General features: G+C 48.2%; 2 protein-coding genes and 1 long non-coding RNA gene across 3 annotated transcripts; all 3 read left to right on the top strand.

The window, feature by feature from the left end:
• The first annotated feature begins 1,883 nt into the window (after positions 1–1,883).
• LOC140994322 (tripartite motif-containing protein 16-like) lies at positions 1,884–12,984 on the top strand. The gene is made up of 2 exons (XM_073463894.1): positions 1,884–2,802; positions 11,577–12,984. The coding sequence occupies exons 1-2, from the start codon at positions 1,921–1,923 to the stop codon at positions 12,123–12,125; spliced, it is 1,431 nt and encodes a 476-aa protein (XP_073319995.1). The 5' UTR covers positions 1,884–1,920; the 3' UTR covers positions 12,126–12,984.
• On the top strand, positions 3,535–11,338 carry LOC140994478 (uncharacterized). Its single transcript, XR_012178739.1, has 2 exons — positions 3,535–4,086; positions 11,042–11,338. It is a non-coding gene; the product is annotated as an uncharacterized lncRNA (long non-coding RNA).
• Positions 12,985–17,499: 4,515 nt separating the features above from the next.
• Positions 17,500–20,058, top strand: LOC140994476 (tripartite motif-containing protein 16-like). Its single transcript, XM_073464115.1, has 2 exons — positions 17,500–19,707; positions 19,838–20,058. The coding sequence occupies exon 1, from the start codon at positions 17,565–17,567 to the stop codon at positions 19,236–19,238; it is 1,674 nt and encodes a 557-aa protein (XP_073320216.1). The 5' UTR covers positions 17,500–17,564; the 3' UTR covers positions 19,239–19,707; positions 19,838–20,058.
• Positions 20,059–21,341: the final 1,283 nt, after the last annotated feature.

Here is a 21,341-nt window from a genome sequence, read left to right as displayed (position 1 = left end):
TATTCCAACATTTTCACCTCTGTAATGTTATGTTTATGACAATTGTCATCTGTTGTATAGTAATAATAGTAAAATGACTTGTGACAGAGCTCATTGAGTGACGACCCCACACTATGTATCATGGTTCTGTGTGGCCGTCAAACACAGTCCCAAATATTTCAGTCCCTCAGCGTGACTCAAAAATGTGACTAAAATATTAACCACCTTGGGATTTCATTAAGTTGGGTCCACTTTCCCTGATCATAAAAGGTTTGTTCAAAGGGTTTTTCCATCAGCAGAGTCAAATCGAGCCATGCTGAGTCACATCTCCAGCACCAGTTTTACAGCAGTTTTATAGCAGTTTTACAGCGTTGATCTAAGCCGCGCCCGGGATGGACCTGCTCCGGAGTAGGGCCAAAGTGCACCCACCCCGCCTCCAAGTGACCCGCGGTGACGTCTTTGTGACTGCAGCCAATCTGTGACTATCTGCTGGTGAATGACCAACATGTACAGAATCAAAGCGAGTAGAGCCGGGCTGGCTGATGTGATGGAAAAACACCACTGGTGGCCAAAAATATACAGAACATAATCTTCTGTGTCCAGAGACAATCCTGTGTTTTGATTCTTACGACCAAAGAACCACTGAACAATTGATGGTCATCCAGGCACATGTATGATACATGGGGTCCCAGATCAGACCTAGACCAAGACTGCTGGAAGGACTAACGTCATCATCCTGCCGCTATCAGAGTGAAGAAAACAAATGTTGTGCTCAATTTGTGTGACTGGATTCTTAAGAGTTTATTACATCACAAAAATGTGCTGAGAAAAAGATATCAGGGGGCGGAAAAGTGAATTTCTTTCTCCTCACTGTAGAGGCTCCACTGCCACAAACTTCCTCCAAACACGAGACGAGATGAGGTTGTGATGTGGTTATGGTTTCATGTGAATTGAAATGTATCACCTCATCCTGTTTTATTATGGTTAAATATAGATGCGACGGGCCGCAGGTTGTGTTTGTATCCGTGTGTGTGTGGTCTTCCAGGTTTCCCCTGCATCCATCACTGTGGCAGCACCGGACAAACCAATCTCCTCCCTGTCGCTTCTCATTCCATCACACTCCTCCAACCAGCAGCTCCATCAGCCGGCCGGCTCTCATGAAGACACACGGAGGACGGATCATCTCGCACCGAGATGGACTTACTCAGCTTCTCTCTGGTCCCACGAGGCCTCAGGCCGCTATATACTGTGTGTGTGTGTGTGTGTGTGTGTGTGTTTACGTGTATTAAGTTGAGTTGAGGAAGTTCTCCTGAAAGTGATGATGTTGGGCGGGTTTATTATCTCTGTCCACAATAATCAAGACAACAACAAACATGTGTCTGTTTTTACATTTTTATACCTTTGGTGTGTAAATATTAAAAAGTGCAGGGAATATAACCAGGATATTTAGGTGTGTTGACAACTAATCAATGAATCATTGCAGCTCTACTGAGAAACTATTGAATGAAGACTGAATGTTTCTACTAAAGCTGAGAGATGTGACAAGATGCCGACTGGCTTTAAAGGCTTTAACAGTCAAACAAGTAGAGGTGAAAGGTGGCAGGGTCCGCCACATATAAACACAGTAAAACAGTATAAATTGTGTTGTCCTTCAAGGTCAGTTTGTTTATTCAGTTTATTCAGTCATGAAAACAAAGAGTTTGTTTATTTAGTTCGTTTAGGCAGAAGAAAAAATCAGCCAGACACACTCGAACATTTACAACATGAAACATGTAGTAAATGAGGAAACAGAGTTCAGATCCACAGAGCCGCTCCTCCTCCTGGAGTGAACCAAAGGTCGAGAACCACTCACTCTTCTCTCTGATCTCTTATCTTGTTGCCTCAAATTAATTTGGGTTATCAGGAAGTGAAACTCAGACAGTCGATGTACTGAGAGGTGAAATGGCGCAGAGAGCAGTTCAGCTGGACCGAGAGACTTTCTCTTGTCCGATCTGTTTGGATCTACTGAAGGATCCGGTGGCTACTCCCTGTGGACACAGCTACTGCAAGAACTGTATTAAAGACCACTGGGACACAGAGGATGTGAAGGGGATCCACAGCTGCCCTCAGTGCAGGAAGAGCTTCATACCGAGGCCTCACCTGCTGAAAAACACCATGTTAGCAGCTTTAGTGGAGGAGCTGAAGAAGACTGGACTCCAAGCTGCTCCTGCTGATCACTGCTATGCTGGACCTGAAGATGTGGCCTGTGATGTCTGCACTGGGAGGAAACTGAGAGCATTAAAGTCCTGTCTGGTCTATCTGGCCTCTTACTGTGAGCAACACCTCCAGCCCCATTATGAATCAGCTCCTTTGAAGAAACACAAGCTGGTGGAGCCGTCCAAGAAGCTCCAGGAGAACATCTGCTCTCGTCATGATGAGGTGATGAAGATGTTCTGCCGTACTGATCAGCAGTGTATCTGTTATCTCTGCTCTGTGGAGGAACATAAAGGCCACGACACAGTGTCAGCTGCAGCAGAGAGGACTGAGAGGCAGAGAGAGCTGGAGGGGAGTCGACAAAACATCCAGCAGAGAATCCAGGACAGAGAGGAAGATGTGAAGGTGCTTCAACAGGAGGTGGAGGCCATCAATGGCTCTGCTGATAAAGCAGCGGAGCACAGTGAGAAGATCTTCACCGAGCTGATCCGTCTCATGGAGAAAAGACGCTCTGATGTGAAGCGGCAGGTCAGATCCCAGCAGGAAACTGAAGTGAGTCGAGTCAAAGAGCTTCAGGAGAAGCTGGAGCAGGAGATCACGGAGCTGAAGAGGAAAGACGCTGAGCTGAATGTAGTGATATGAGGCATCACTGTATCACCATATCAAACTTAGTTTTGCTGCACCACCGCCCCTCTGGCTCATTAGCCAATCGTTACGCAGACAGAGGGGATAAAAGTAGGTCATGCTCCTCCTCCTGACCTCTCGCTTCCTGCCTCTTCGGCCCGTCCACTTCCGGGTCGTGGTACTCGCCACTAGCATCTGAGCACAGATCTGGCGTTTCCACTGCGGTCGAGGCGATCATTTGACGTGTTGCCGCTGCCGACCGGAGCATTGTCTGCTGGTCGTGTGCTGCACGCATGGTGGCTGTCTTCCCCCGCTGTGTGATTTTCTTCACCCCTCTCCCTCTTTGGATGGGACGCTAATATCCCCGGACTAATACCGGAGTAATGGATGCTAAAGCTAATTAAGCTAAGTAAGCGCTGCTGCTCAATCACGGCACCTGGGCCACTGCTACGTCACTACCGCTGCTTCGCCGCTGTTCTGCCACTGTGTTGTTGCTGCTGCTGCTTGCTGCTGCTGCTTGCTGCCGCTACTCTGACGGCTTGGTGTGGGTCGCTGTTTGGCCACTGTACTGTGTTGTTGCTGCTGCTGCTTGCTGCCTACTCCGACGGGTGGTGTGGGTCGCTGTTTGGCCACTGTACTGTGTTGCTGCCGCTGCGCCAACGGCTCGGTTTGGACCCGGTTGGCCGCCTTTGGTCCACCTGCTTCCTGCTACTGACCGTGTGTGTGTGTGTGTGTGTGTGTGTGCGTGTTTTAAAGGCAATCCGCCGAGGTTTGGTGTTAGTGTTTATTTGTTTATCTTCTGTTTAATGGCTGATTTTCTTTTGGTAATTTCCTAGTATTTTGGGTGTTTATTGTTTTTGTTGGGGTAATTTGTTTATTTTGAGAGTTGATTGCAATTAAAGTTTTTCTTATTTGTTAAACTTAAATAGTTATGGTTAATTCTTGAGTTGATCTCTGGCCAGAGACTCTTGATTTCTTGTCTTGGTTGGTTGATTTATGATTAATTCAATATTTTTTTCAGTTTATTATCTATAGTTTGTTGGCACAAATTATAAAATGTTTTCTTTTCTTTAACTGTGGGCCCTCCTAATTGTGTTTTCCTCTTCCCCTAGTGCTGAAGGCCGACGGTGTTGGTGGTGGTGGTTCCCCTGGGTGGTGGTGATCCCCTTGTGTGTTGTGTGATCCCCGTTCAAGATTTTCTTTGTGCACGTCACCTTTTTGCTGTGAGTGGGGTGTTCTCCTTTTTCTTTTTGGATGTCATCTCCCCTATCACAACCCCTCCTCCAGCCGGTAAGCCTCAGCCTGAACCCCCCACTTTCTCCAGTTGGGCTCCTTTCTCCCTTTTTTCCATTTAGTGCCAAATCTTGTGGACTTTTAAATAATAAAAGTTTGTATATGTGAACATTGAACTCCGTCTCCTGCCCTCCCTGAGTGAACGAACCTGAGTGTCCTCTTTCGTAGATAATAATTGACCTATAGTACGGGTCCTTGGGCCCTAACCCAAGGTGGCGTTGTTGGTATTTGGTACATAACATGGTAATAACCCTCGTGTCGCCACAAACTTGGCGTTGTCGGCAGGATCAACTCAGTGGAGGTGGAGACGTGTGTTCCATGTTTTCTTTCTGTCCTTTTGCTTTGCAGATTGCCTTTTTGTGTGTGAATGAGTAGCAGCTTAAGTCGAACCAGCGGTGAGTCCATTGTGTTCTTTTGGTAGTCGTGGCTCTAGTGTTCAGTTTAGCCGTAACTGTATAGTAATGGAGGGAGAGCTACAAGAGTTGAGGGATTTGGTGGCACAGTTGAGGGCAGAGAATGATAGATTGCAGCAGGAACAGGCTGTGGCTGTGCCTGGTCCTAGTGCTGCACCTTCCATTCCTGCTGAACCTCTTCCAGCACCGTCCACTTCTACCGCTCCTGTAACAGAGCGACTGGTCCTTGTACCCCGAGATAGGAAGTGCCCAGTGTTTAGGGGTAGATCAGGTATAGGGCTAGAGGAGTGGATTGAGGAAGCTCAGGCTTGCATGAGGGCTCGCCACCTGTCCACATACGATCAAGCATTCTTTCTTTTTGACCATTTAGAGGGAGAGGCGCGTGAAGAAATAAAATATCGCTCGACCACTGACAGAGGTGACCCAGCTAAAATTATTGTGGTTTTGCGAGAGTTGTATGGTTGCGCAGACTCGTACGTTGCCTTACAGGAGGCGTTTTTCTCGAGGCGACAACAAGATGGGGAGACTCTCCAAGAGTTCTCCCTCGCGTTAATGAGTTTGATGTCTGCGGTGAAACAAAGCGCTCCAAGCGAGATGCCAAATGCAGATGTGTTGTTGCGCGATCAGTTTATTGAAAACGTCATTGATGGTTCCCTCCGTCGAGAATTAAAACAATTAGTACGCAGGCAGCCTACAGTCTCTCTGCTGGATGCTAGGGCAGAGGCAATTAGGTGGGAGCGAGAGGGATTGCCAGGGGGGGTTCGGGGCCGAAGCCACTCAGTTCCTTCATTGATGGGCTTGCAGTGTGGTGTCCAGACTGCTCCTTCCGTAGCTAGTCCACGCCAGGCTTCGGAGCTGCAGGAGGTGAAACAAATGCTGAAGCTCCAACAGGAACAGCTTAACCATCTCACCGACACTCTTGCTCAGCTGCAGATCAATCAGCAGCGTAACCTTTCTTCTTATCGTGGCCCAGTCATCTGCCGACGATGTCAGCAGCCTGGCCACTTCGCCAGGGAGTGTAGAGGAGAGCGTGTCCCTTCTCAACCTTCAGTGACCGCTTCTTCTCGGCCAGCCTCTCGGCGGGATCCAGCTCAGCATTCGGGAAACTAGCGCCCGTCGAACTGCGGAGCCAAAGTTCGAGGGGAGCTGCTACTGGCTCACCTGTCACGTTGGGGGATGGGAGAGAGGCTAAGCTAATCAGCGCTTGTCCACACATGGACATGGTTATGGGGGGAGTAACGGTTCCTTGCTTAGTGGACACTGGGTCCATGGTGTCCACTATCAGAGAAAGCTTCTTCCGGCAACACTTCGCGACTTGGGACCAAGACAAACTTCAGTCTTGCCATTGGCTTCAGCTTCAAGCAGCCAATGGATTGCCCATCCCATATCTCGGCTACTTGGAACTGGAAGTCGAGCTTTGCGGTAGGACTTTGCCAGGGTGTGGGCTACTGGTGGTCAAGGACCCTCCAGCTGATGCTTCTCTTCCTGCCCCAGGTGTCTTGGGGATGAACATTTTACGAAGATGCTACAGCACCTTGTTTGGGCAACATGGCTCTGCCCTGTTTAATTTGCCCACCGTCACTGAAGCACCAAGGTCTGTGGTGCAGGCATTGCAGAGATGCCATCAAGCCTCTCTGACTTCTTCTTCAGATGTCATTAGCAAGGTCAAGCTGCGAGGCAAGAAAGCTTGCCGTATCTTTGGTGGCACTATGCAGTTTGTTCCAACCACCTGTTCGGCCCAGTACTCTGGGACTGTTGTGCTCTTTGAGCCCTTGGATCGGGGCCTTCCTGCTGGGCTGCTTGCATCCCCAGCACTGGTTAGAGTTGAGGGAGGTACTGTGTACATACCTGTTGTAAATGTTGGAACTTCTGATGTGTTGCTTTACCCTCGTACAGAGGTTGGTGCTTTGCGTGAGGTTGGTGTGGTGAGCTTACCTTCGGGTGTTAAGGAGGTTCCATCTTTCCTGGCCACCGTTGCATCCCAGGCTGTGGTTCCTACGCTGCAAGACCAAATAGATGCGGTTGACCTATCTGTTTTGTCAGCTGACGAACAGAAGGAAGCCCGACTTCTTCTTTGGAAATATGCTTCTGTCTTTTCCTCCCACGACAGCGACCTGGGGTGCACCAACCTGATAGCGCATGAAATCCCGCTTTTGGATGACACTCCCATACGTCAGCGCTATAGGTGTATTCCGCCATCGGAATATGAAGTGGTCAAGGAACACATCAACCAGCTACTTAATGCGCAGGTCATCAGGGAAAGCTGCAGTCCATTTGCATCACCAATTGTGTTGGTTAAGAAGAAGGATGGTAGCCTGCGCTTGTGCGTAGACTACCGGCAGCTAAACAACAAGACCCGAAAAGACGCATTTCCTCTTCCTCGGATCGAGGAATCGCTGGATGCCCTCACAGGAGCCCGCTGGTTTTCCACTATGGATTTAGCCAGCGGGTACAATCAAGTCCCGGTGGCAGAGGCCGACCGACCCAAGACAGCGTTTTGCACTCCTTTCGGACTCTTTGAATGGAACCGCATGCCTTTCGGGTTGTGTAATGCACCCAGCACTTTCCAGCGACTCATGCAGCGGGTTTTTGGAGATCAACAATGTCAGTCATTGCTCTTGTATTTGGATGACATTGTGGTCTTCTCCTCCACCTTCCAACAACATCTTAAGAGGCTGGAAGTGGTCCTGCAGCGGTTACAGCACGAAGGTCTGAAAGCGAAGTTGTCAAAGTGTTCGTTCTTTCAGCAAGAGGTGCGTTATTTGGGTCACATCATTTCAACCGAAGGTGTTTCCACCGATCCAAGCAAGGTTGAGGTGGTAGCCAACTGGCAGCCCCCCACCACCATCTTGGCGCTGCGGTCCTTTCTTGGGTTCGCAAGTTACTATCGTCGCTTTGTGGAGGGCTTTGCCAAGTTGGCTGCCCCTCTACATCGCCTTGTAGCTGAACTTGTGGGGTCCAAGTCCAGACGGTCTGAACCACAAGTGGTAGAAAAATGGACAGGGGAACATCAGCAGAGCTTTGATGCCTTAAAATCTAAGCTTACCACCACACCCGTGCTGGCATATGCTGACTTTTCCCTTCCTTTTATTTTGGAAGTTGACGCAAGCCATGGAGGCCTGGGTGCAGTGCTCTCCCAGGATAGAGAAGGAAAGGTGCGGCCCATAGCCTTCGCCAGCCGAAGCTTAAGGCCGACTGAACGCAACCCCGCCAATTATAGCTCCATGAAGCTCGAGTTTCTGGCGTTAAAATGGGCTATGGCGGATAAATTTCGTGAGTACTTGCTAGGCCACAAATGCATTGTCTTCACAGACAATAACCCGCTCAGCCACCTGACATCGGCTAAGCTTGGAGCCCTGGAGCAGCGTTGGGCAGCCCAACTTGCGTCGTTTAATTTTGAGATCCGTTACCGTTCGGGCAAGAGTAACACGAATGCGGATGCTCTGTCTCGCTTGCATCCTCCCAGAACCCTAGATCTTGAGACGATGGTCTCCGGCACATCACTTCCTCAGCCCTTGCAACAGGTTCTCCAGGTCAGGGGGCCTAGAGCCTGTCAGGCTGCTGTTCAGGCCCTGCCTCAGCATCTGCCGGCAGACATTGGTGAACTTCAGCAAGCTGATCCTGTGACCCAGGAAGTTCTTGTGTTTTGGCAGCAGAAACGATACCCGAATCATGACGAACGTAAGCGGTTATCTCCATCAGCCTTGGTGCTTCTCAAGCAGTGGGAGCGATTGATTGAGCGGGCCGGAGTGGTGTACCGGCAAGTCTCTCGCTCCGACGGGGGGGAAGTAGTTCTCCAGGTGCTTTTGCCAGCTGCTCTGAGGGACAAAGTCCTCATGGAGGTCCACCAAAATCATGGCCACCAGGGGGTGGGCAGAACTTTGGAACTGCTCCGGCAGCGGTGCTATTGGCCGGGGATGTCGTCTGATGCGAAGCGTTGGTGTCAAATGTGTGAGAGGTGCCAAGTGGCTAAGGACTCCAGGCCACCAGCTCATAGCTTTATGGGACATCTGCTGGCTTCAGAGCCTAATGAAATCCTTGCAATGGATTTCACCCTGCTTGAACCCACCCATAACGGGCTGGAGAATGTCCTGGTGCTGACGGATGTTTTTAGCAAATACACCCTTGCCATCCCCACTCGTGACCAGCGCGCCTCTACTGTGGCACAAGTGCTCGTTACGGAGTGGTTTTCGAAGTTTGGTGTTCCAGCCCGCATTCATTCCGATCAGGGTCGCAACTTCGAAAGTGTACTTATTCAGCAGCTGTGCTGTCTCTACGCTATCGAGAAATCCCGCACCACACCGTACCATCCGGCAGGTAACGGTCAGTGCGAGCGTTTCAACCGCACTCTTCATGATCTGCTGCGCACTTTGCCTCCCTCTAGAAAGCGTTGCTGGCACTCCTGTCTACCTCAGATACTGTACGCTTATAACACTACTCCACACCAATCCACTGGGGAATCCCCCTTTTTCCTCATGTTTGGTCGTGAAGCAAGGCTCCCTGTTGATTTCTTGTTGGGAAGAGTGCAGGATCCTGTAGACGGGACGGTGAATGACTGGGTCCGGGAGCATCAGACCCGGTTACACGTGGCGTTTGAAGGCGTCCGGGGTAGGCTAAAGGAGGCAGCTCAACGCCGCAAGGAAAATCATGACCAGTCGGTCCGGTCAGAACCACTGGTGGAGGGCCAGTTAGTGTTTTTAAAGGAGTTTGGTTGGAAGGGTCGTCATAAGATCCAGGACAGATGGAATCCTGTGGTGCATCGGGTGATTAAAGCTCCCCCTGGTAATGGTGCGGTGTATACAGTTGCACCAGAGGACGACCCTGCCAAGGTCAAACGGGTACATCGAACACTGCTTAAAGCCATAGTTGGAATGGCTGCTTCAGGCGACAACCATGCTCCTCTTCCAATCTCACTTGGCCGGCCAGTAGCACTGGCGAGCTCGTCTGATGACGAGGACTTGATGGCTGTGGTAAGGGACACCATCCTCCCTCCCGCTGGTCATGCTGCGGGAGGAGTCCAACCGGCTTTTGCATCGGCGACACCCGTTGCCTCAACAGCCCCATTGCCCCCTGCTTTTTCAGCTCCTTTGGCCTCTCCCTCTTCTGGGAGTAGCGACACCGCTGTGCTACGTACAGTACCTTTACCCTCAGCACTTCCTGCCCACTCGGCGGCACGGCCTCCTACTGTCAGGGCCGCTCCCTTGGCAGTCCCTCCTCTAGGGAATGATGAAGTTGTCAGGCGACAGACGACCCGATCTACAGCTGGTCAACATTCAAACCTTCATCACTTACCCAGGCCTGCCAATGAGGTGGCTCATGAGGGGCCTTCAGCCGTTCAGTCAAGTGCTGTGTCTGCTTTCTTTAGACCATGGTCTTAGAGTCAATCTTTCAAGTGCATCGTCGGGTCGACGATGAAAATGGGGGGGGTGGATTGTAGTGATATGAGGCATCACTGTATCACCATATCAAACTTAGTTTTGCTGCACCACCGCCCCTCTGGCTCATTAGCCAATCGTTACGCAGACAGAGGGGATAAAAGTAGGTCATGCTCCTCCTCCTGACCTCTCGCTTCCTGCCTCTTCGGCCCGTCCACTTCCGGGTCGTGGTACTCGCCACTAGCATCTGAGCACAGATCTGGCGTTTCCACTGCGGTCGAGGCGATCATTTGACGTGTTGCCGCTGCCGACCGGAGCATTGTCTGCTGGTCGTGTGCTGCACGCATGGTGGCTGTCTTCCCCCGCTGTGTGATTTTCTTCACCCCTCTCCCTCTTTGGATGGGACGCTAATATCCCCGGACTAATACCGGAGTAATGGATGCTAAAGCTAATTAAGCTAAGTAAGCGCTGCTGCTCAATCACGGCACCTGGGCCACTGCTACGTCACTACCGCTGCTTCGCCGCTGTTCTGCCACTGTGTTGTTGCTGCTGCTGCTTGCTGCTGCTGCTTGCTGCCGCTACTCTGACGGCTTGGTGTGGGTCGCTGTTTGGCCACTGTACTGTGTTGTTGCTGCTGCTGCTTGCTGCCTACTCCGACGGGTGGTGTGGGTCGCTGTTTGGCCACTGTACTGTGTTGCTGCCGCTGCGCCAACGGCTCGGTTTGGACCCGGTTGGCCGCCTTTGGTCCACCTGCTTCCTGCTACTGACCGTGTGTGTGTGTGTGTGTGTGTGTGTGCGTGTTTTAAAGGCAATCCGCCGAGGTTTGGTGTTAGTGTTTATTTGTTTATCTTCTGTTTAATGGCTGATTTTCTTTTGGTAATTTCCTAGTATTTTGGGTGTTTATTGTTTTTGTTGGGGTAATTTGTTTATTTTGAGAGTTGATTGCAATTAAAGTTTTTCTTATTTGTTAAACTTAAATAGTTATGGTTAATTCTTGAGTTGATCTCTGGCCAGAGACTCTTGATTTCTTGTCTTGGTTGGTTGATTTATGATTAATTCAATATTTTTTTCAGTTTATTATCTATAGTTTGTTGGCACAAATTATAAAATGTTTTCTTTTCTTTAACTGTGGGCCCTCCTAATTGTGTTTTCCTCTTCCCCTAGTGCTGAAGGCCGACGGTGTTGGTGGTGGTGGTTCCCCTGGGTGGTGGTGATCCCCTTGTGTGTTGTGTGATCCCCGTTCAAGATTTTCTTTGTGCACGTCACCTTTTTGCTGTGAGTGGGGTGTTCTCCTTTTTCTTTTTGGATGTCATCTCCCCTATCACAACCCCTCCTCCAGCCGGTAAGCCTCAGCCTGAACCCCCCACTTTCTCCAGTTGGGCTCCTTTCTCCCTTTTTTCCATTTAGTGCCAAATCTTGTGGACTTTTAAATAATAAAAGTTTGTATATGTGAACATTGAACTCCGTCTCCTGCCCTCCCTGAGTGAACGAACCTGAGTGTCCTCTTTCGTAGATAATAATTGACCTATAGTACGGGTCCTTGGGCCCTAACCCAAGGTGGCGTTGTTGGTATTTGGTACATAACATGGTAATAACCCTCGTGTCGCCACATGAAGAAGCTCTCACACACAGAGGATCACAACCAGTTTCTACACATCTACCCCTCACTGTCAGCACTCAGTGAGTCTACACGACCAGAGCTGACTTCTTAAGATATTCACGTGAAATCACACTGGATCCAAACACAGCAAACACAGAGCTGTTATTATCTGAGGGGAACAGAAAAGCAACAAGAATGAGACAACATCAGTCTTATTCTCATCATCCAGACAGATTCACTGACTGGGTTCAGGTCCTGAGTAGAGAGAGTCTGACTGGACGTTGTTACTGGGAGGTGGAGCGGAGAGGGGGAGAGGGACAAGTTTATGTAGCAGTCACATACAAGAATATCAGCAGAGCAGGAGACTCACATGAATGTTTATTTGGATTCAATGACAAATCTTGGGTGTTATATTGTGACAAAAACAGGTACGACTTTTATCACAACAGTGTCCACACTCCCGTCTCAGGTCCTGTGTCCTCCAGAGTTGGAGTGTACCTGGATCACAGTGCAGGTATTCTGTCCTTCTACAGCGTCTCTGGCACCGTGACTCTCCTCCACAGAGTCCAGACCACATTCACTCAGCCTCTCTATGCTGGACTTCATGTTTATCCTGGAGCCTCTGCTGAGTTCTGTAGCCTCAGATAGACTGAAGTCATTTCAGGGTCAGTGGGTTAAATTCTGTTTCATTTCTTCAGACTTGTTTTGTTTCCATCATTGTTGCTGAGAGCTGATTGTTGTGTCGTTTCTTCACCTGTCAATCAAACCTTGTGGGCGGTACTCTGACGTCTTCTTGTTGTTGCGTAAATGTTTGAGTGTGTTCAGGCGGCGCTCCTTCCTGTGTCTGTTCAGCCTCAGAGGCTGTCACTGCTCATGATGAGTTCAGTTCACATGATCATAATCAATCAGGAGATCAGTCCTTATTTGCTTGTACACAGCTGAGATTCTGCTCCGACAAACTGATGAAGTGAAGAATAAATTCAATATGAACCTTTATCATGTTCAGCTTTTTATCATTATTGTGAAAAAAAACCCTGATTCATCTTTAAATGTGTTAAAAAAATCAGAAAGTTTCCATCATTTATGTTGTTGTCAAAGTATGAAAGAGTCTCAGGAGAGTTTGAACTCTCAAGCAGTGCATGCTGGGAAGTCTGCCAACGTGCTAAAGATGTTTCTGTAGAAACTTATTTTAATTTGTTGATTGAACTCTGTACAGTACATTCATCCTACTCATCATTTCAAGTGGAAACGCTTCAAGTTAGAAAATTAAATCGGCCTGAAAATGAAAACTACAAATTTAAAGTTTAATCAACATGAAATCAATAAAACTTGAATATTTATGTTAAATTGATTTCAAAAGATAAGTTGAGTCCACTAAATTGTGTAATGGCTTAAAGGTCGTGATCAAAAATAACTACTTAAAGTAGAGTATGAAAGTACTTATTGAAGAGAACGACGTGAGTGTTGAGTAACTTCAGAATAAAATAAAGGAAATAAAAAACATCAAGCACTCTACTGTCTTTATTTGAAGTGGATCTGACTGATCTGATTAGTTCAACCACAGATGGTCTTCTTTGGGTAAAGGTAAAGAGATGAACACACATCTGTATTTATTTGTAATGAAACATCTCCTGATTGGATGAAATGCCACATACACACCAGGACAATACTCACAGTTTGTACGTCTCAGGTGTGAACAAAATATGACATCATCATTACACTTGTTGTCTCATGATCCGGAAAATGAATCAGCAAAGTGTGTGTATGTGCATAATAGAGCATGTCTGTTGTGGCAAAAAGTAAATATAAAGAGTGTCAACATGTTAGTGTCCTTAGACTTTGATGAGTCCAGTACAGACGTCCCAAGTCCCAGTTTGACCCCTCACATCTGGTCCGTCCAATCACATGAAGACAGTAAGATTAGAGACGTGGCCACATCAGTCTGTTATCTGTCTGAAAATGTCTAATATCAGACGACTCATCTGACTTCATGACTTTGCTTTTACCTGAAGACCCTCTGTGGTTGGTAGGTGATGAAGGGGAAGGGGGTCAAGGTAGATGGATGAAGGGGAAGGGGGTCCAGGTAGGTGATGAAGGTGACGTGGGTCAAGGTAGGTAGATGAAGGGAAAGAGGGGTCAAGGTAGGTGGATGAAGGGGAAGGGGGTCAAGGTAGGCAGATGAAGGGGAAGGGGGTCCAGGTAGGTGAATGAAGGAGAAGGGGGTCAAGGTCGGTGGATGAAGGAGAAGGGGGTCAAGGTAGGTGATGAAGGCGAAGGGGGTCCAGGTAGGTGATGAAGGTGAAGTGGGTAAGGTAGGTGATGAAGGTGAAGTGGGTCGAGGTAGGTGGATGAGGGAAAGAGGGGTCGAGGTAGGTGGATGAAGGGAAAGGGGGTCAAGGTAGATGGATGAAGGAGAAGGGGGTCAAGGTAGGTGATGAAGGCGAAGGGGGTCGAGCTAGGTGGATGAATGACAGAGGGGTCGAGGCAGGTGGATGAATGAAAGAGGGATCGAGTCCAGAAGATGAAGGAAAGAGGGGTCGAGGCAGGTGGATGAAGGAGAAGCGGGTCGAGGTAGGTGGATGAATGAAAGAGGGGCCGAGGCCAGAAGATGAAGGGAAGAGGGGTCGAGGTAGGTGGATGAAGGGGAAGTGGGTCAAGGTAGGTGATGAAGGGGAAGGGGGTCAAGGTAGGTGATGAAGGTGAAGTGGGTCAAGGTAGGTGGATGAAGGAGAAGGGGGTCAAGGTAGGTGGATGAAGGGGAAGGGGGTCAAGGTAGGTGATGAAGGCGAAGGGGGTCCAGGTAGGTGATGAAGGTGAAGTGGGTCAAGGTAGGTGATAAAGGTGAAGTGGGTCAAGGTAGGTGGATGAAGGAAAGAGGGGTCGAGGTAGGTGGATGAAGGGAAAGGGGGTCAAGGTAGATGGATGAAGGGGAAGGGGGTCAAGGTAGGTGATGAAGGTGAAGAGGGTCGAGGTAGGTGGATGAAGGGAAAGGGGGTCAAGGTAGATGGATGAAGGCGAAGGGGGTCGAGGTAGGTGGATGAATGACAGAGGGGTTGAGGCAGGTGGATGAATGAAAGAGGGGTCGAGGCCAGAAGATGAAGGAAAGAGGGGTCGAGGCAGGTGGATGAAGGAAAGAGGGATCGAGGTAGGTGGATGAAGGGGAAGTGGGTCAAGGTAGGTGGATGAAGGAAAGAGGGATCGAGATAGATGGATGAAGGGGAAGGGGGTCCAGGTAGGTGATGAAGGGGAAGGGGGTTTGAGTACGTTTGACGAACAGAAATGGGGGTCGAGGTAGGTGATGAAGGGTGAAGTGGGTCAAGGTAGGTGGATGAAGGGGAAGGGGGTCAAGGTGGGTGGATGAAGGGGAAGGGGGTCAAGGTAGGTGGATGAAGGAGAAGGGGGTCAAGGTAGGTGGATGAAGGGGAAAGGGGGTCCAGGTAGATGGATGAAGGAGAAGGGGGTCCAGGTAGGTGGATGAAGAAGAGGGGGGTAAAGGTAGATGGATGAAGGGGAAGGGGGTCAAGGTAGGTGATGAAGGCGAAGGGGGTCGAGGTAGGTGGATGAATGACAGAGGGGTCGAGGCAGGTGGATGAATGAAAGAGGGGTCAAGGCAGGATGATGAATGAAAGAGGGGTCGAGGCCAGAAGATGAAGGAAAGAGGGGTCGAGGCAGGTGGATGAAGGAGAAGCGGGTCGAGGTAGTTGGATGAAGGAAAGAGGGATCGAGGTAGGTGGATGAAGGGGAAGTGGGTCAAGGTAGGTGGATGAAGGAAAGAGGGATCGAGGTAGATGGATGAAGGGGAAGGGGGTCCAGGTAGGTGATGAAGGGGAAGGGGGTCAAGGTAGGTTGATGAAGGGGAAGGGGGTTTGAGTACGTTTGACGAACAGAAATGGGGGTCGAGGTAGGTGATGAAGGGTGAAGTGGGTCAAGGTAGGTGGATGAAGGGGAAGTGGGTCAAGGTAGGTGGATGAAGAAGGAGGGGGTCATGGTAGGTGGATGAAGGGGAAGGGGGTCCAGGTAGGTGGATGAAGGGGAAGTGGGTCAAGGTATGTGGATGAAGGAGAAGGGGGTCATGGTAGGTGATGAAGGGGAAGGGGGTCCAGGTAGGTGATGAAGGGTGAAGTGGGTCAAGGTAGGTGGATGAAGGAAAGAGGGGTCGAGGTAGGTGGATGAAGGGGAAGGGGGTCAAGGTAGGCGGATGAAGGAGAAGGGGGTCATGGTAGGTGATGAAGGGGAAGGGGGTCCAGGTAGGTGGATGAAGGAGAAGGGGGTCAAGGTAGGTGATGAATGACAGAGGGGTCGAGGCAGGATGATGAATGAAAGAGGGGTCGAGGCCAGAAGATGAAGGAAAGAGGGGTCGAGGTAGGCGGATGAAGGGGAAGGGGGTCGAAGTAGGCGGATGAAGGAGAAGGGGGTCAAGGTAGGTGATGAAGGAAAGAGGGGTCGAGGTAGGTGGATTAAGGAAAAGGGGGGGTGGAGATCGAAATGGAGGAGAGGGGATTGTATAAGGTTGTAGAGTTTCTGGTCTGTGTAGGAGCCAGGGAGGTTGAGACTCAGAGTGGGGGTACATCTCGATGAGCACGCGTCTCGTCTTCATTATCCCCCTTGGTTCCTGTGCTGGAATGGCAAGGGTCCAATTCTGGACAGTCTTCTTCCTGTGAGATGGCGATGTCAAATGCTGACCTGCTTAGTGGTCCTGTGGGGGATGATAGAGGAGAAGTAGAGGGTCTGGGGGGGAGTGTTGTGAGAACTTGAGACAAACAGGAGAAAAATGTTAGGCTCAGTTATGTAGGTCTGCACTGGTGATTGGAGGGACCCAGGTGGTTTTGGTTAGATGGCTCAGGTGGAGAATCAGCGAGGATGCGTGGTCTAGTTCCTGAACTTTAGTTATAATAACTTCATTTAACACAACAGACACACTTCCTGCTCTCTGTCAGCCAGGTGCTCTGATGACTTTTGTCTTATTGACCAGACGTTTCAACTCCTGATTATACAGTTATATGGAGACAATTGTTTTATACTAATTTTACATATTAGAAAACATATAGGTTTAATGAAACTGTTTCATTAAAATTAGACACATCTGCATGATTTTCTCTGGTAAAAGTTCACATTTTAACTGAGCAGTTTGGTCTATAAAATGTCAGAAAATGATGAAAAATGTTGATCAGTGTTTCGTCCTCAAATGTCTCATTTTGTCCAAAACCCAAAGATCTTCAGTTTACTGTCACAGAGGAGGAAAGAAACCAGAACATATTCTCATTCAACAAACTGATATCAGAGAATTTGGACTTCTTTAGGAATCATTCAAACTGATTTGGATAATTGATCATGAAAATAATTGTGGATTCATTTCATTGCTGACAACTAATCAATGAATCATTGCAGCTCTTCTGAGAAACTATTGAATGAAGACTGAATGTTTCTACTAAAGCTGAGAGATGTAACAAGATGTCGACTGGGTATTATTATTTATGTTTTTATACTTATTATAAATGTTTATGAAAAAAGGCTTTAACAGTCAAACAACTGGAGGTGAAAGGTGGCAGGGTCCACCACATATAAACAAAGTCAAACAGTATAAAGTGTGTTGTCCTTTAGGGTCAGTTTGTTTATTCAGTTTAATCAGTCATGAAAACATAGAGTTTGTTTATTTAGTTTGTTTAGGCAGAAAAAAAATCAGCCAATCAAGATCTTTCTCTGCTCATTAACATTTCCTCACCAAAACTACAGACTGCTCCTTTAATGACATCATCTTGTGCCCTCAGGAGTCTGTGCCAGCTGCTGTTTCACTCGTAGTGGATGAAAACAAGCTTATTTTCTTTGGATGATTTTTCTCAAAGTTTGGTCAAAATTCAAAATACATTTGGATGAAAACTTGACTGCAGACACACTCGAACATTTACAACATGAAACATGCAGTAAATGAGGAAACAGAGTTCAGATCCACAGAGCCGCTCCTCCTCCTGGAGTGAACCAAAGGTCAATAATCGCTCCCTCTTATCTCTGATCTCTTATCTTGTTGCCTCTAACTAATTTCAGTTATCAGGAAGTGAAACTCAGACAGTCGATGTACTGAGAGGTGAAATGGCGCAGAGAGCAGTTCAGCTGGACCGAGAGACTTTCTCTTGTCCGATCTGTTTGGATCTACTGAAGGATCCGGTGGCTACTCCCTGTGGACACAGCTACTGCAAGAACTGTATTAAAGACCACTGGGACACAGAGGATGTGAAGGGGATCTACAGCTGCCCTCAGTGCAGGAAGAGCTTCAGACCGAGGCCTGAGCTGCTGAAAAACACCATGTTAGCAGCTTTAGTGGAGGAGCTGAAGAAGACTGGACTCCAAGCTGCTCCTGCTGATCACTGCTATGCCGGACCTGAAGATGTGGCCTGTGATGTCTGCACTGGGAGGAAACTGAGAGCATTAAAGTCCTGTCTGGTCTGTCTGGCCTCTTACTGTGAGCAACACCTGCAGCCTCATTATGAAGCAGCTCCTTTGAAGAAACACAAGCTGGTGGAGCCGTCCAAGAAGCTCCAGGAGAACATCTGCTCTCGTCACGATGAGGTGATGAAGATGTTCTGCCGTACTGATCAGCAGTGTATCTGTTATCTCTGCCCTGTGGACGAACATAAAGGCCACGACACAGTGTCAGCTGCAGCAGAGAGGACTGAGAGGCAGAGAGAGCTGGAGGGGAGTCGACAAAACATCCAGCAGAGAATCCAGGACAGAGAGGAAGATGTGAAGGTGCTTCAACAGGAGGTGGAGGCCATCAATGGCTCTGCTGATAAAGCAGCGGAGCACAGTGAGAAGATCTTCACCGAGCTGATCCGTCTCATGGAGAAAAGACGCTCTGAGGTGAAGCGGCAGGTCAGATCCCAGCAGGAAACTGAAGTGAGTCGAGTCAAAGAGCTTCAGGAGAAGCTGGAGCAGGAGATCACTGAGCTGAAGAGGAAAGACGCTGAGCTGAAGAAGCTCTCACACACAGAGGATCACAACCAGTTTCTACACAACTACCCCTCACTGTCAGCACTCAGTGAGTCTACACACTCATCCAGCATCAATATCCGTCCTCTCAAGTACTTTGAGGATGTGACAGCAGCTGTGTCAGAGGTCAGAGACAAACTACAGGACGTCCTGAGACAGAAACAGACAAACGTCTCACCGACAGTGACTGAAGTGAATGTTTTACTGTCACAACCAGAGCCCATGACCAGAGCTGGATTCTTAAGATATTCACGTGAAATCACACTGGATCCAAACACAGCAAACACACTTCTGTTATTATCTGAGTGGAACAGAAAAGCAACAAGAGTGAGTCAACATCAGTCTTATTCTCATCATCCAGACAGATTCACTTACTGGGTTCAGGTCCTGAGTAGAGAGAGTCTGACTGGACGTTGTTACTGGGAGGTGGAGCGGAGAGGGGGAGGACGAGTCTATGTAGCAGTCGCATACAAGAATATCAGCAGAGCAGGAGACTCACATGAATGTTTATTTGGATACAATGACATATCTTGGATGTTATATTGTGACAAAAACAGTCATGACTTTTATCACAACAGTGTCAACACTCCCGTCTCAGGTGCTCTGTCCTCCAGAGTTGGAGTGTACCTGGATCACAGTGCAGGTATTCTGTCCTTCTACAGCGTCTCTGGCATCGTGACTCTCCTCCACAGAGTCCAGACCACATTCACTCAGCCTCTCTATGCTGGACTTTATGTTTTTGATGGAGCCTCTGCTGAGTTCTGTAGCCTCAGATAGACTGAAGTCATTTCAGGGTCAGTGGGTTAAATTCTGTGTTTCATTTCTTCAGACTTGTTTTGTTTCCATCATTGTTGCTGAGAGCTGATTGTTGTGTCGTTTCTTCACCTGTCAATCAAACCTTGTGGGCGGTACTCTGACGTCTTCTTGTTGTTGTGTAAATGTTTGAGTGTGTTCAGGCGGCGCTCCTTCCTGTGTCTGTTCAGCCTCAGAGGCTGTCACTGCTCATGATGAGTTCAGTTCACATGATCATAATCAATCAGGAGATCAGTCCTTATTTGCTTGTACACAGCTGAGATTCTGCTCCGACAAACTGATGAAGTGAAGAATAAATTCAATATGAACCTTTATCATGTTCAGCTTTTTATCATTATTGTGAAAAAAAATCTGATTCATCTTAAAATGTGTTAAAAACAATCACATCACAATCACTTTTGTTGTTGTCAAAGTATGAAAGAGTCTCAGGAGAGTTTGAACTCTCAAACAGTGCATGCTGGGAAATCTGCCAATGTGCTGAAGATGTTTGTGTAGAAACTTACTTTAATTTGTTGATTGAACTCTGAACGGTACATTCATCCTACTCATCATTTCAAGTGGAGACTGAAAACTACAAATTTAAAGTTTAATCAACATGAAATGAATAAAACTTGTATATTTATGTTATATTGATTTGAAAAGATAAGTTGAGTCCACTAAATTGTGTAATGACTTAAAGGTCGTGATCTAAATAACTACTTAAAGTAGAGTATGAAAGTACTTATTGAAGAGAACGGCGTGAGTGTTGAGTAACTTCAGAATAAAATAAAGGAAATAAAAAACATCAAGCACTCTACTGTCTTTATTTGAAGTGGATCTGACTGATCTGATTAATTCAACCACAGATGGTCTTCTTTGGGTAAAGGTAAAGAGATGAACACACATCTGTATTTATTTGTAATTAAACGTCTCCTGGTTAGATGAAATGCCACATATACACCAGGACAATACTCAAAGTTTGTACGTCTCAAGTGTGAACACAATATGACATCATAATTACACTTGTTGTCTCATATATTATGATCCGGAAAAGGATTCAGCAAAGTGTGTGTATGTGCATAATAGAGCAAGTCTGTTATGGCAAAAAGTAAATATAAAGAGTGTCAACATGTTAGTGTCCTTAAATGTTGATGGAGGTGGATGAAGGGAAAGAGGGTCGAGGTAGGTGGACGAAAGAAAGAGGGGTCGAGGTAGGTGGATGAAGGAAAGAGGGGTCGAGGTAGGTGGATGAAGGAAAGAGGAGTCAAGGTAAGTGGATGAAGGAAGGGGGCAAGGTAGGTGATGAAGGGGAAGTGATTTGTTAAAGAGGGGTCAAGGTAGGTGGGTGAAGGGGAAATGGGTCAAGGTAGGTAGATGAAGGGGAAGGGGATCAAGGTAGGTGGATAAAGTAAAGGGGTCGAGGTAGGTGGATGAAGGAAAGAGGGGTCGAGGTAGGTGGATGAAGGAAAGGGGTCGAGGTAGGTGGATGAAGGGGAAGGGGGTCAAGGTAGGTGGATGAAGGGAAAGGGGGTCAATGTAGGTGATGAAGGGGAAGTGGGTCAAGGTCGGTGGATGAAGGGGAAGGGGATCAAGGTAGGTGGATGAAGGAAAGGGGTCGAGGTAGGTGGATGAAGGGGAAGGGGGTCAAGGTAGGTGGATGAAGGGGAAGGGGATCGAGGTAGGTGGATGAAGGGGAAGAGGGTCAAGGTAGGTGGATGAAGGAAAGAGGGGTTGAGGTAGGTGGATGAAGGGGAAGGGGATCGAGGTAGGTGGATGAAGGAAAGAGTGGTCGAGGTAGGTGGATAAAGGGGAAGTGGGTCAAGGTAGGTGGATGAAGGAAAGAGGAGTCAAGGTAGGTGGATGAAGGGGAAGGGGGTCAAGGTAGGTGATGAAGGGGAAGTGATTTGTTAAAGAGGGGTCAAGGTAGGTGGGTGAAGGGGAAGGGGGTCAAGGTAGTTGATGAAGGGGAAGTGGGTCAAGGTAGGTAGATGAAGGGGAAGGGGATCAAGGTAGGTGGATAAAGGAAAGGGGTCGAGGTAGGTGGATGAAGGAAAGGGGTCGAGGTAGGTGGATGAAGGAAAGAGGGGT

The sequence above is a fragment of the Pagrus major genome, chromosome 4, assembly GCF_040436345.1.
Source record: "Pagrus major chromosome 4, Pma_NU_1.0".
Classification (NCBI taxonomy): domain Eukaryota; kingdom Metazoa; phylum Chordata; class Actinopteri; order Spariformes; family Sparidae; genus Pagrus; species Pagrus major.
Note: the sequence above shows the minus strand (reverse complement) of the source record. Positions and strands in the feature narration are given on the sequence as shown.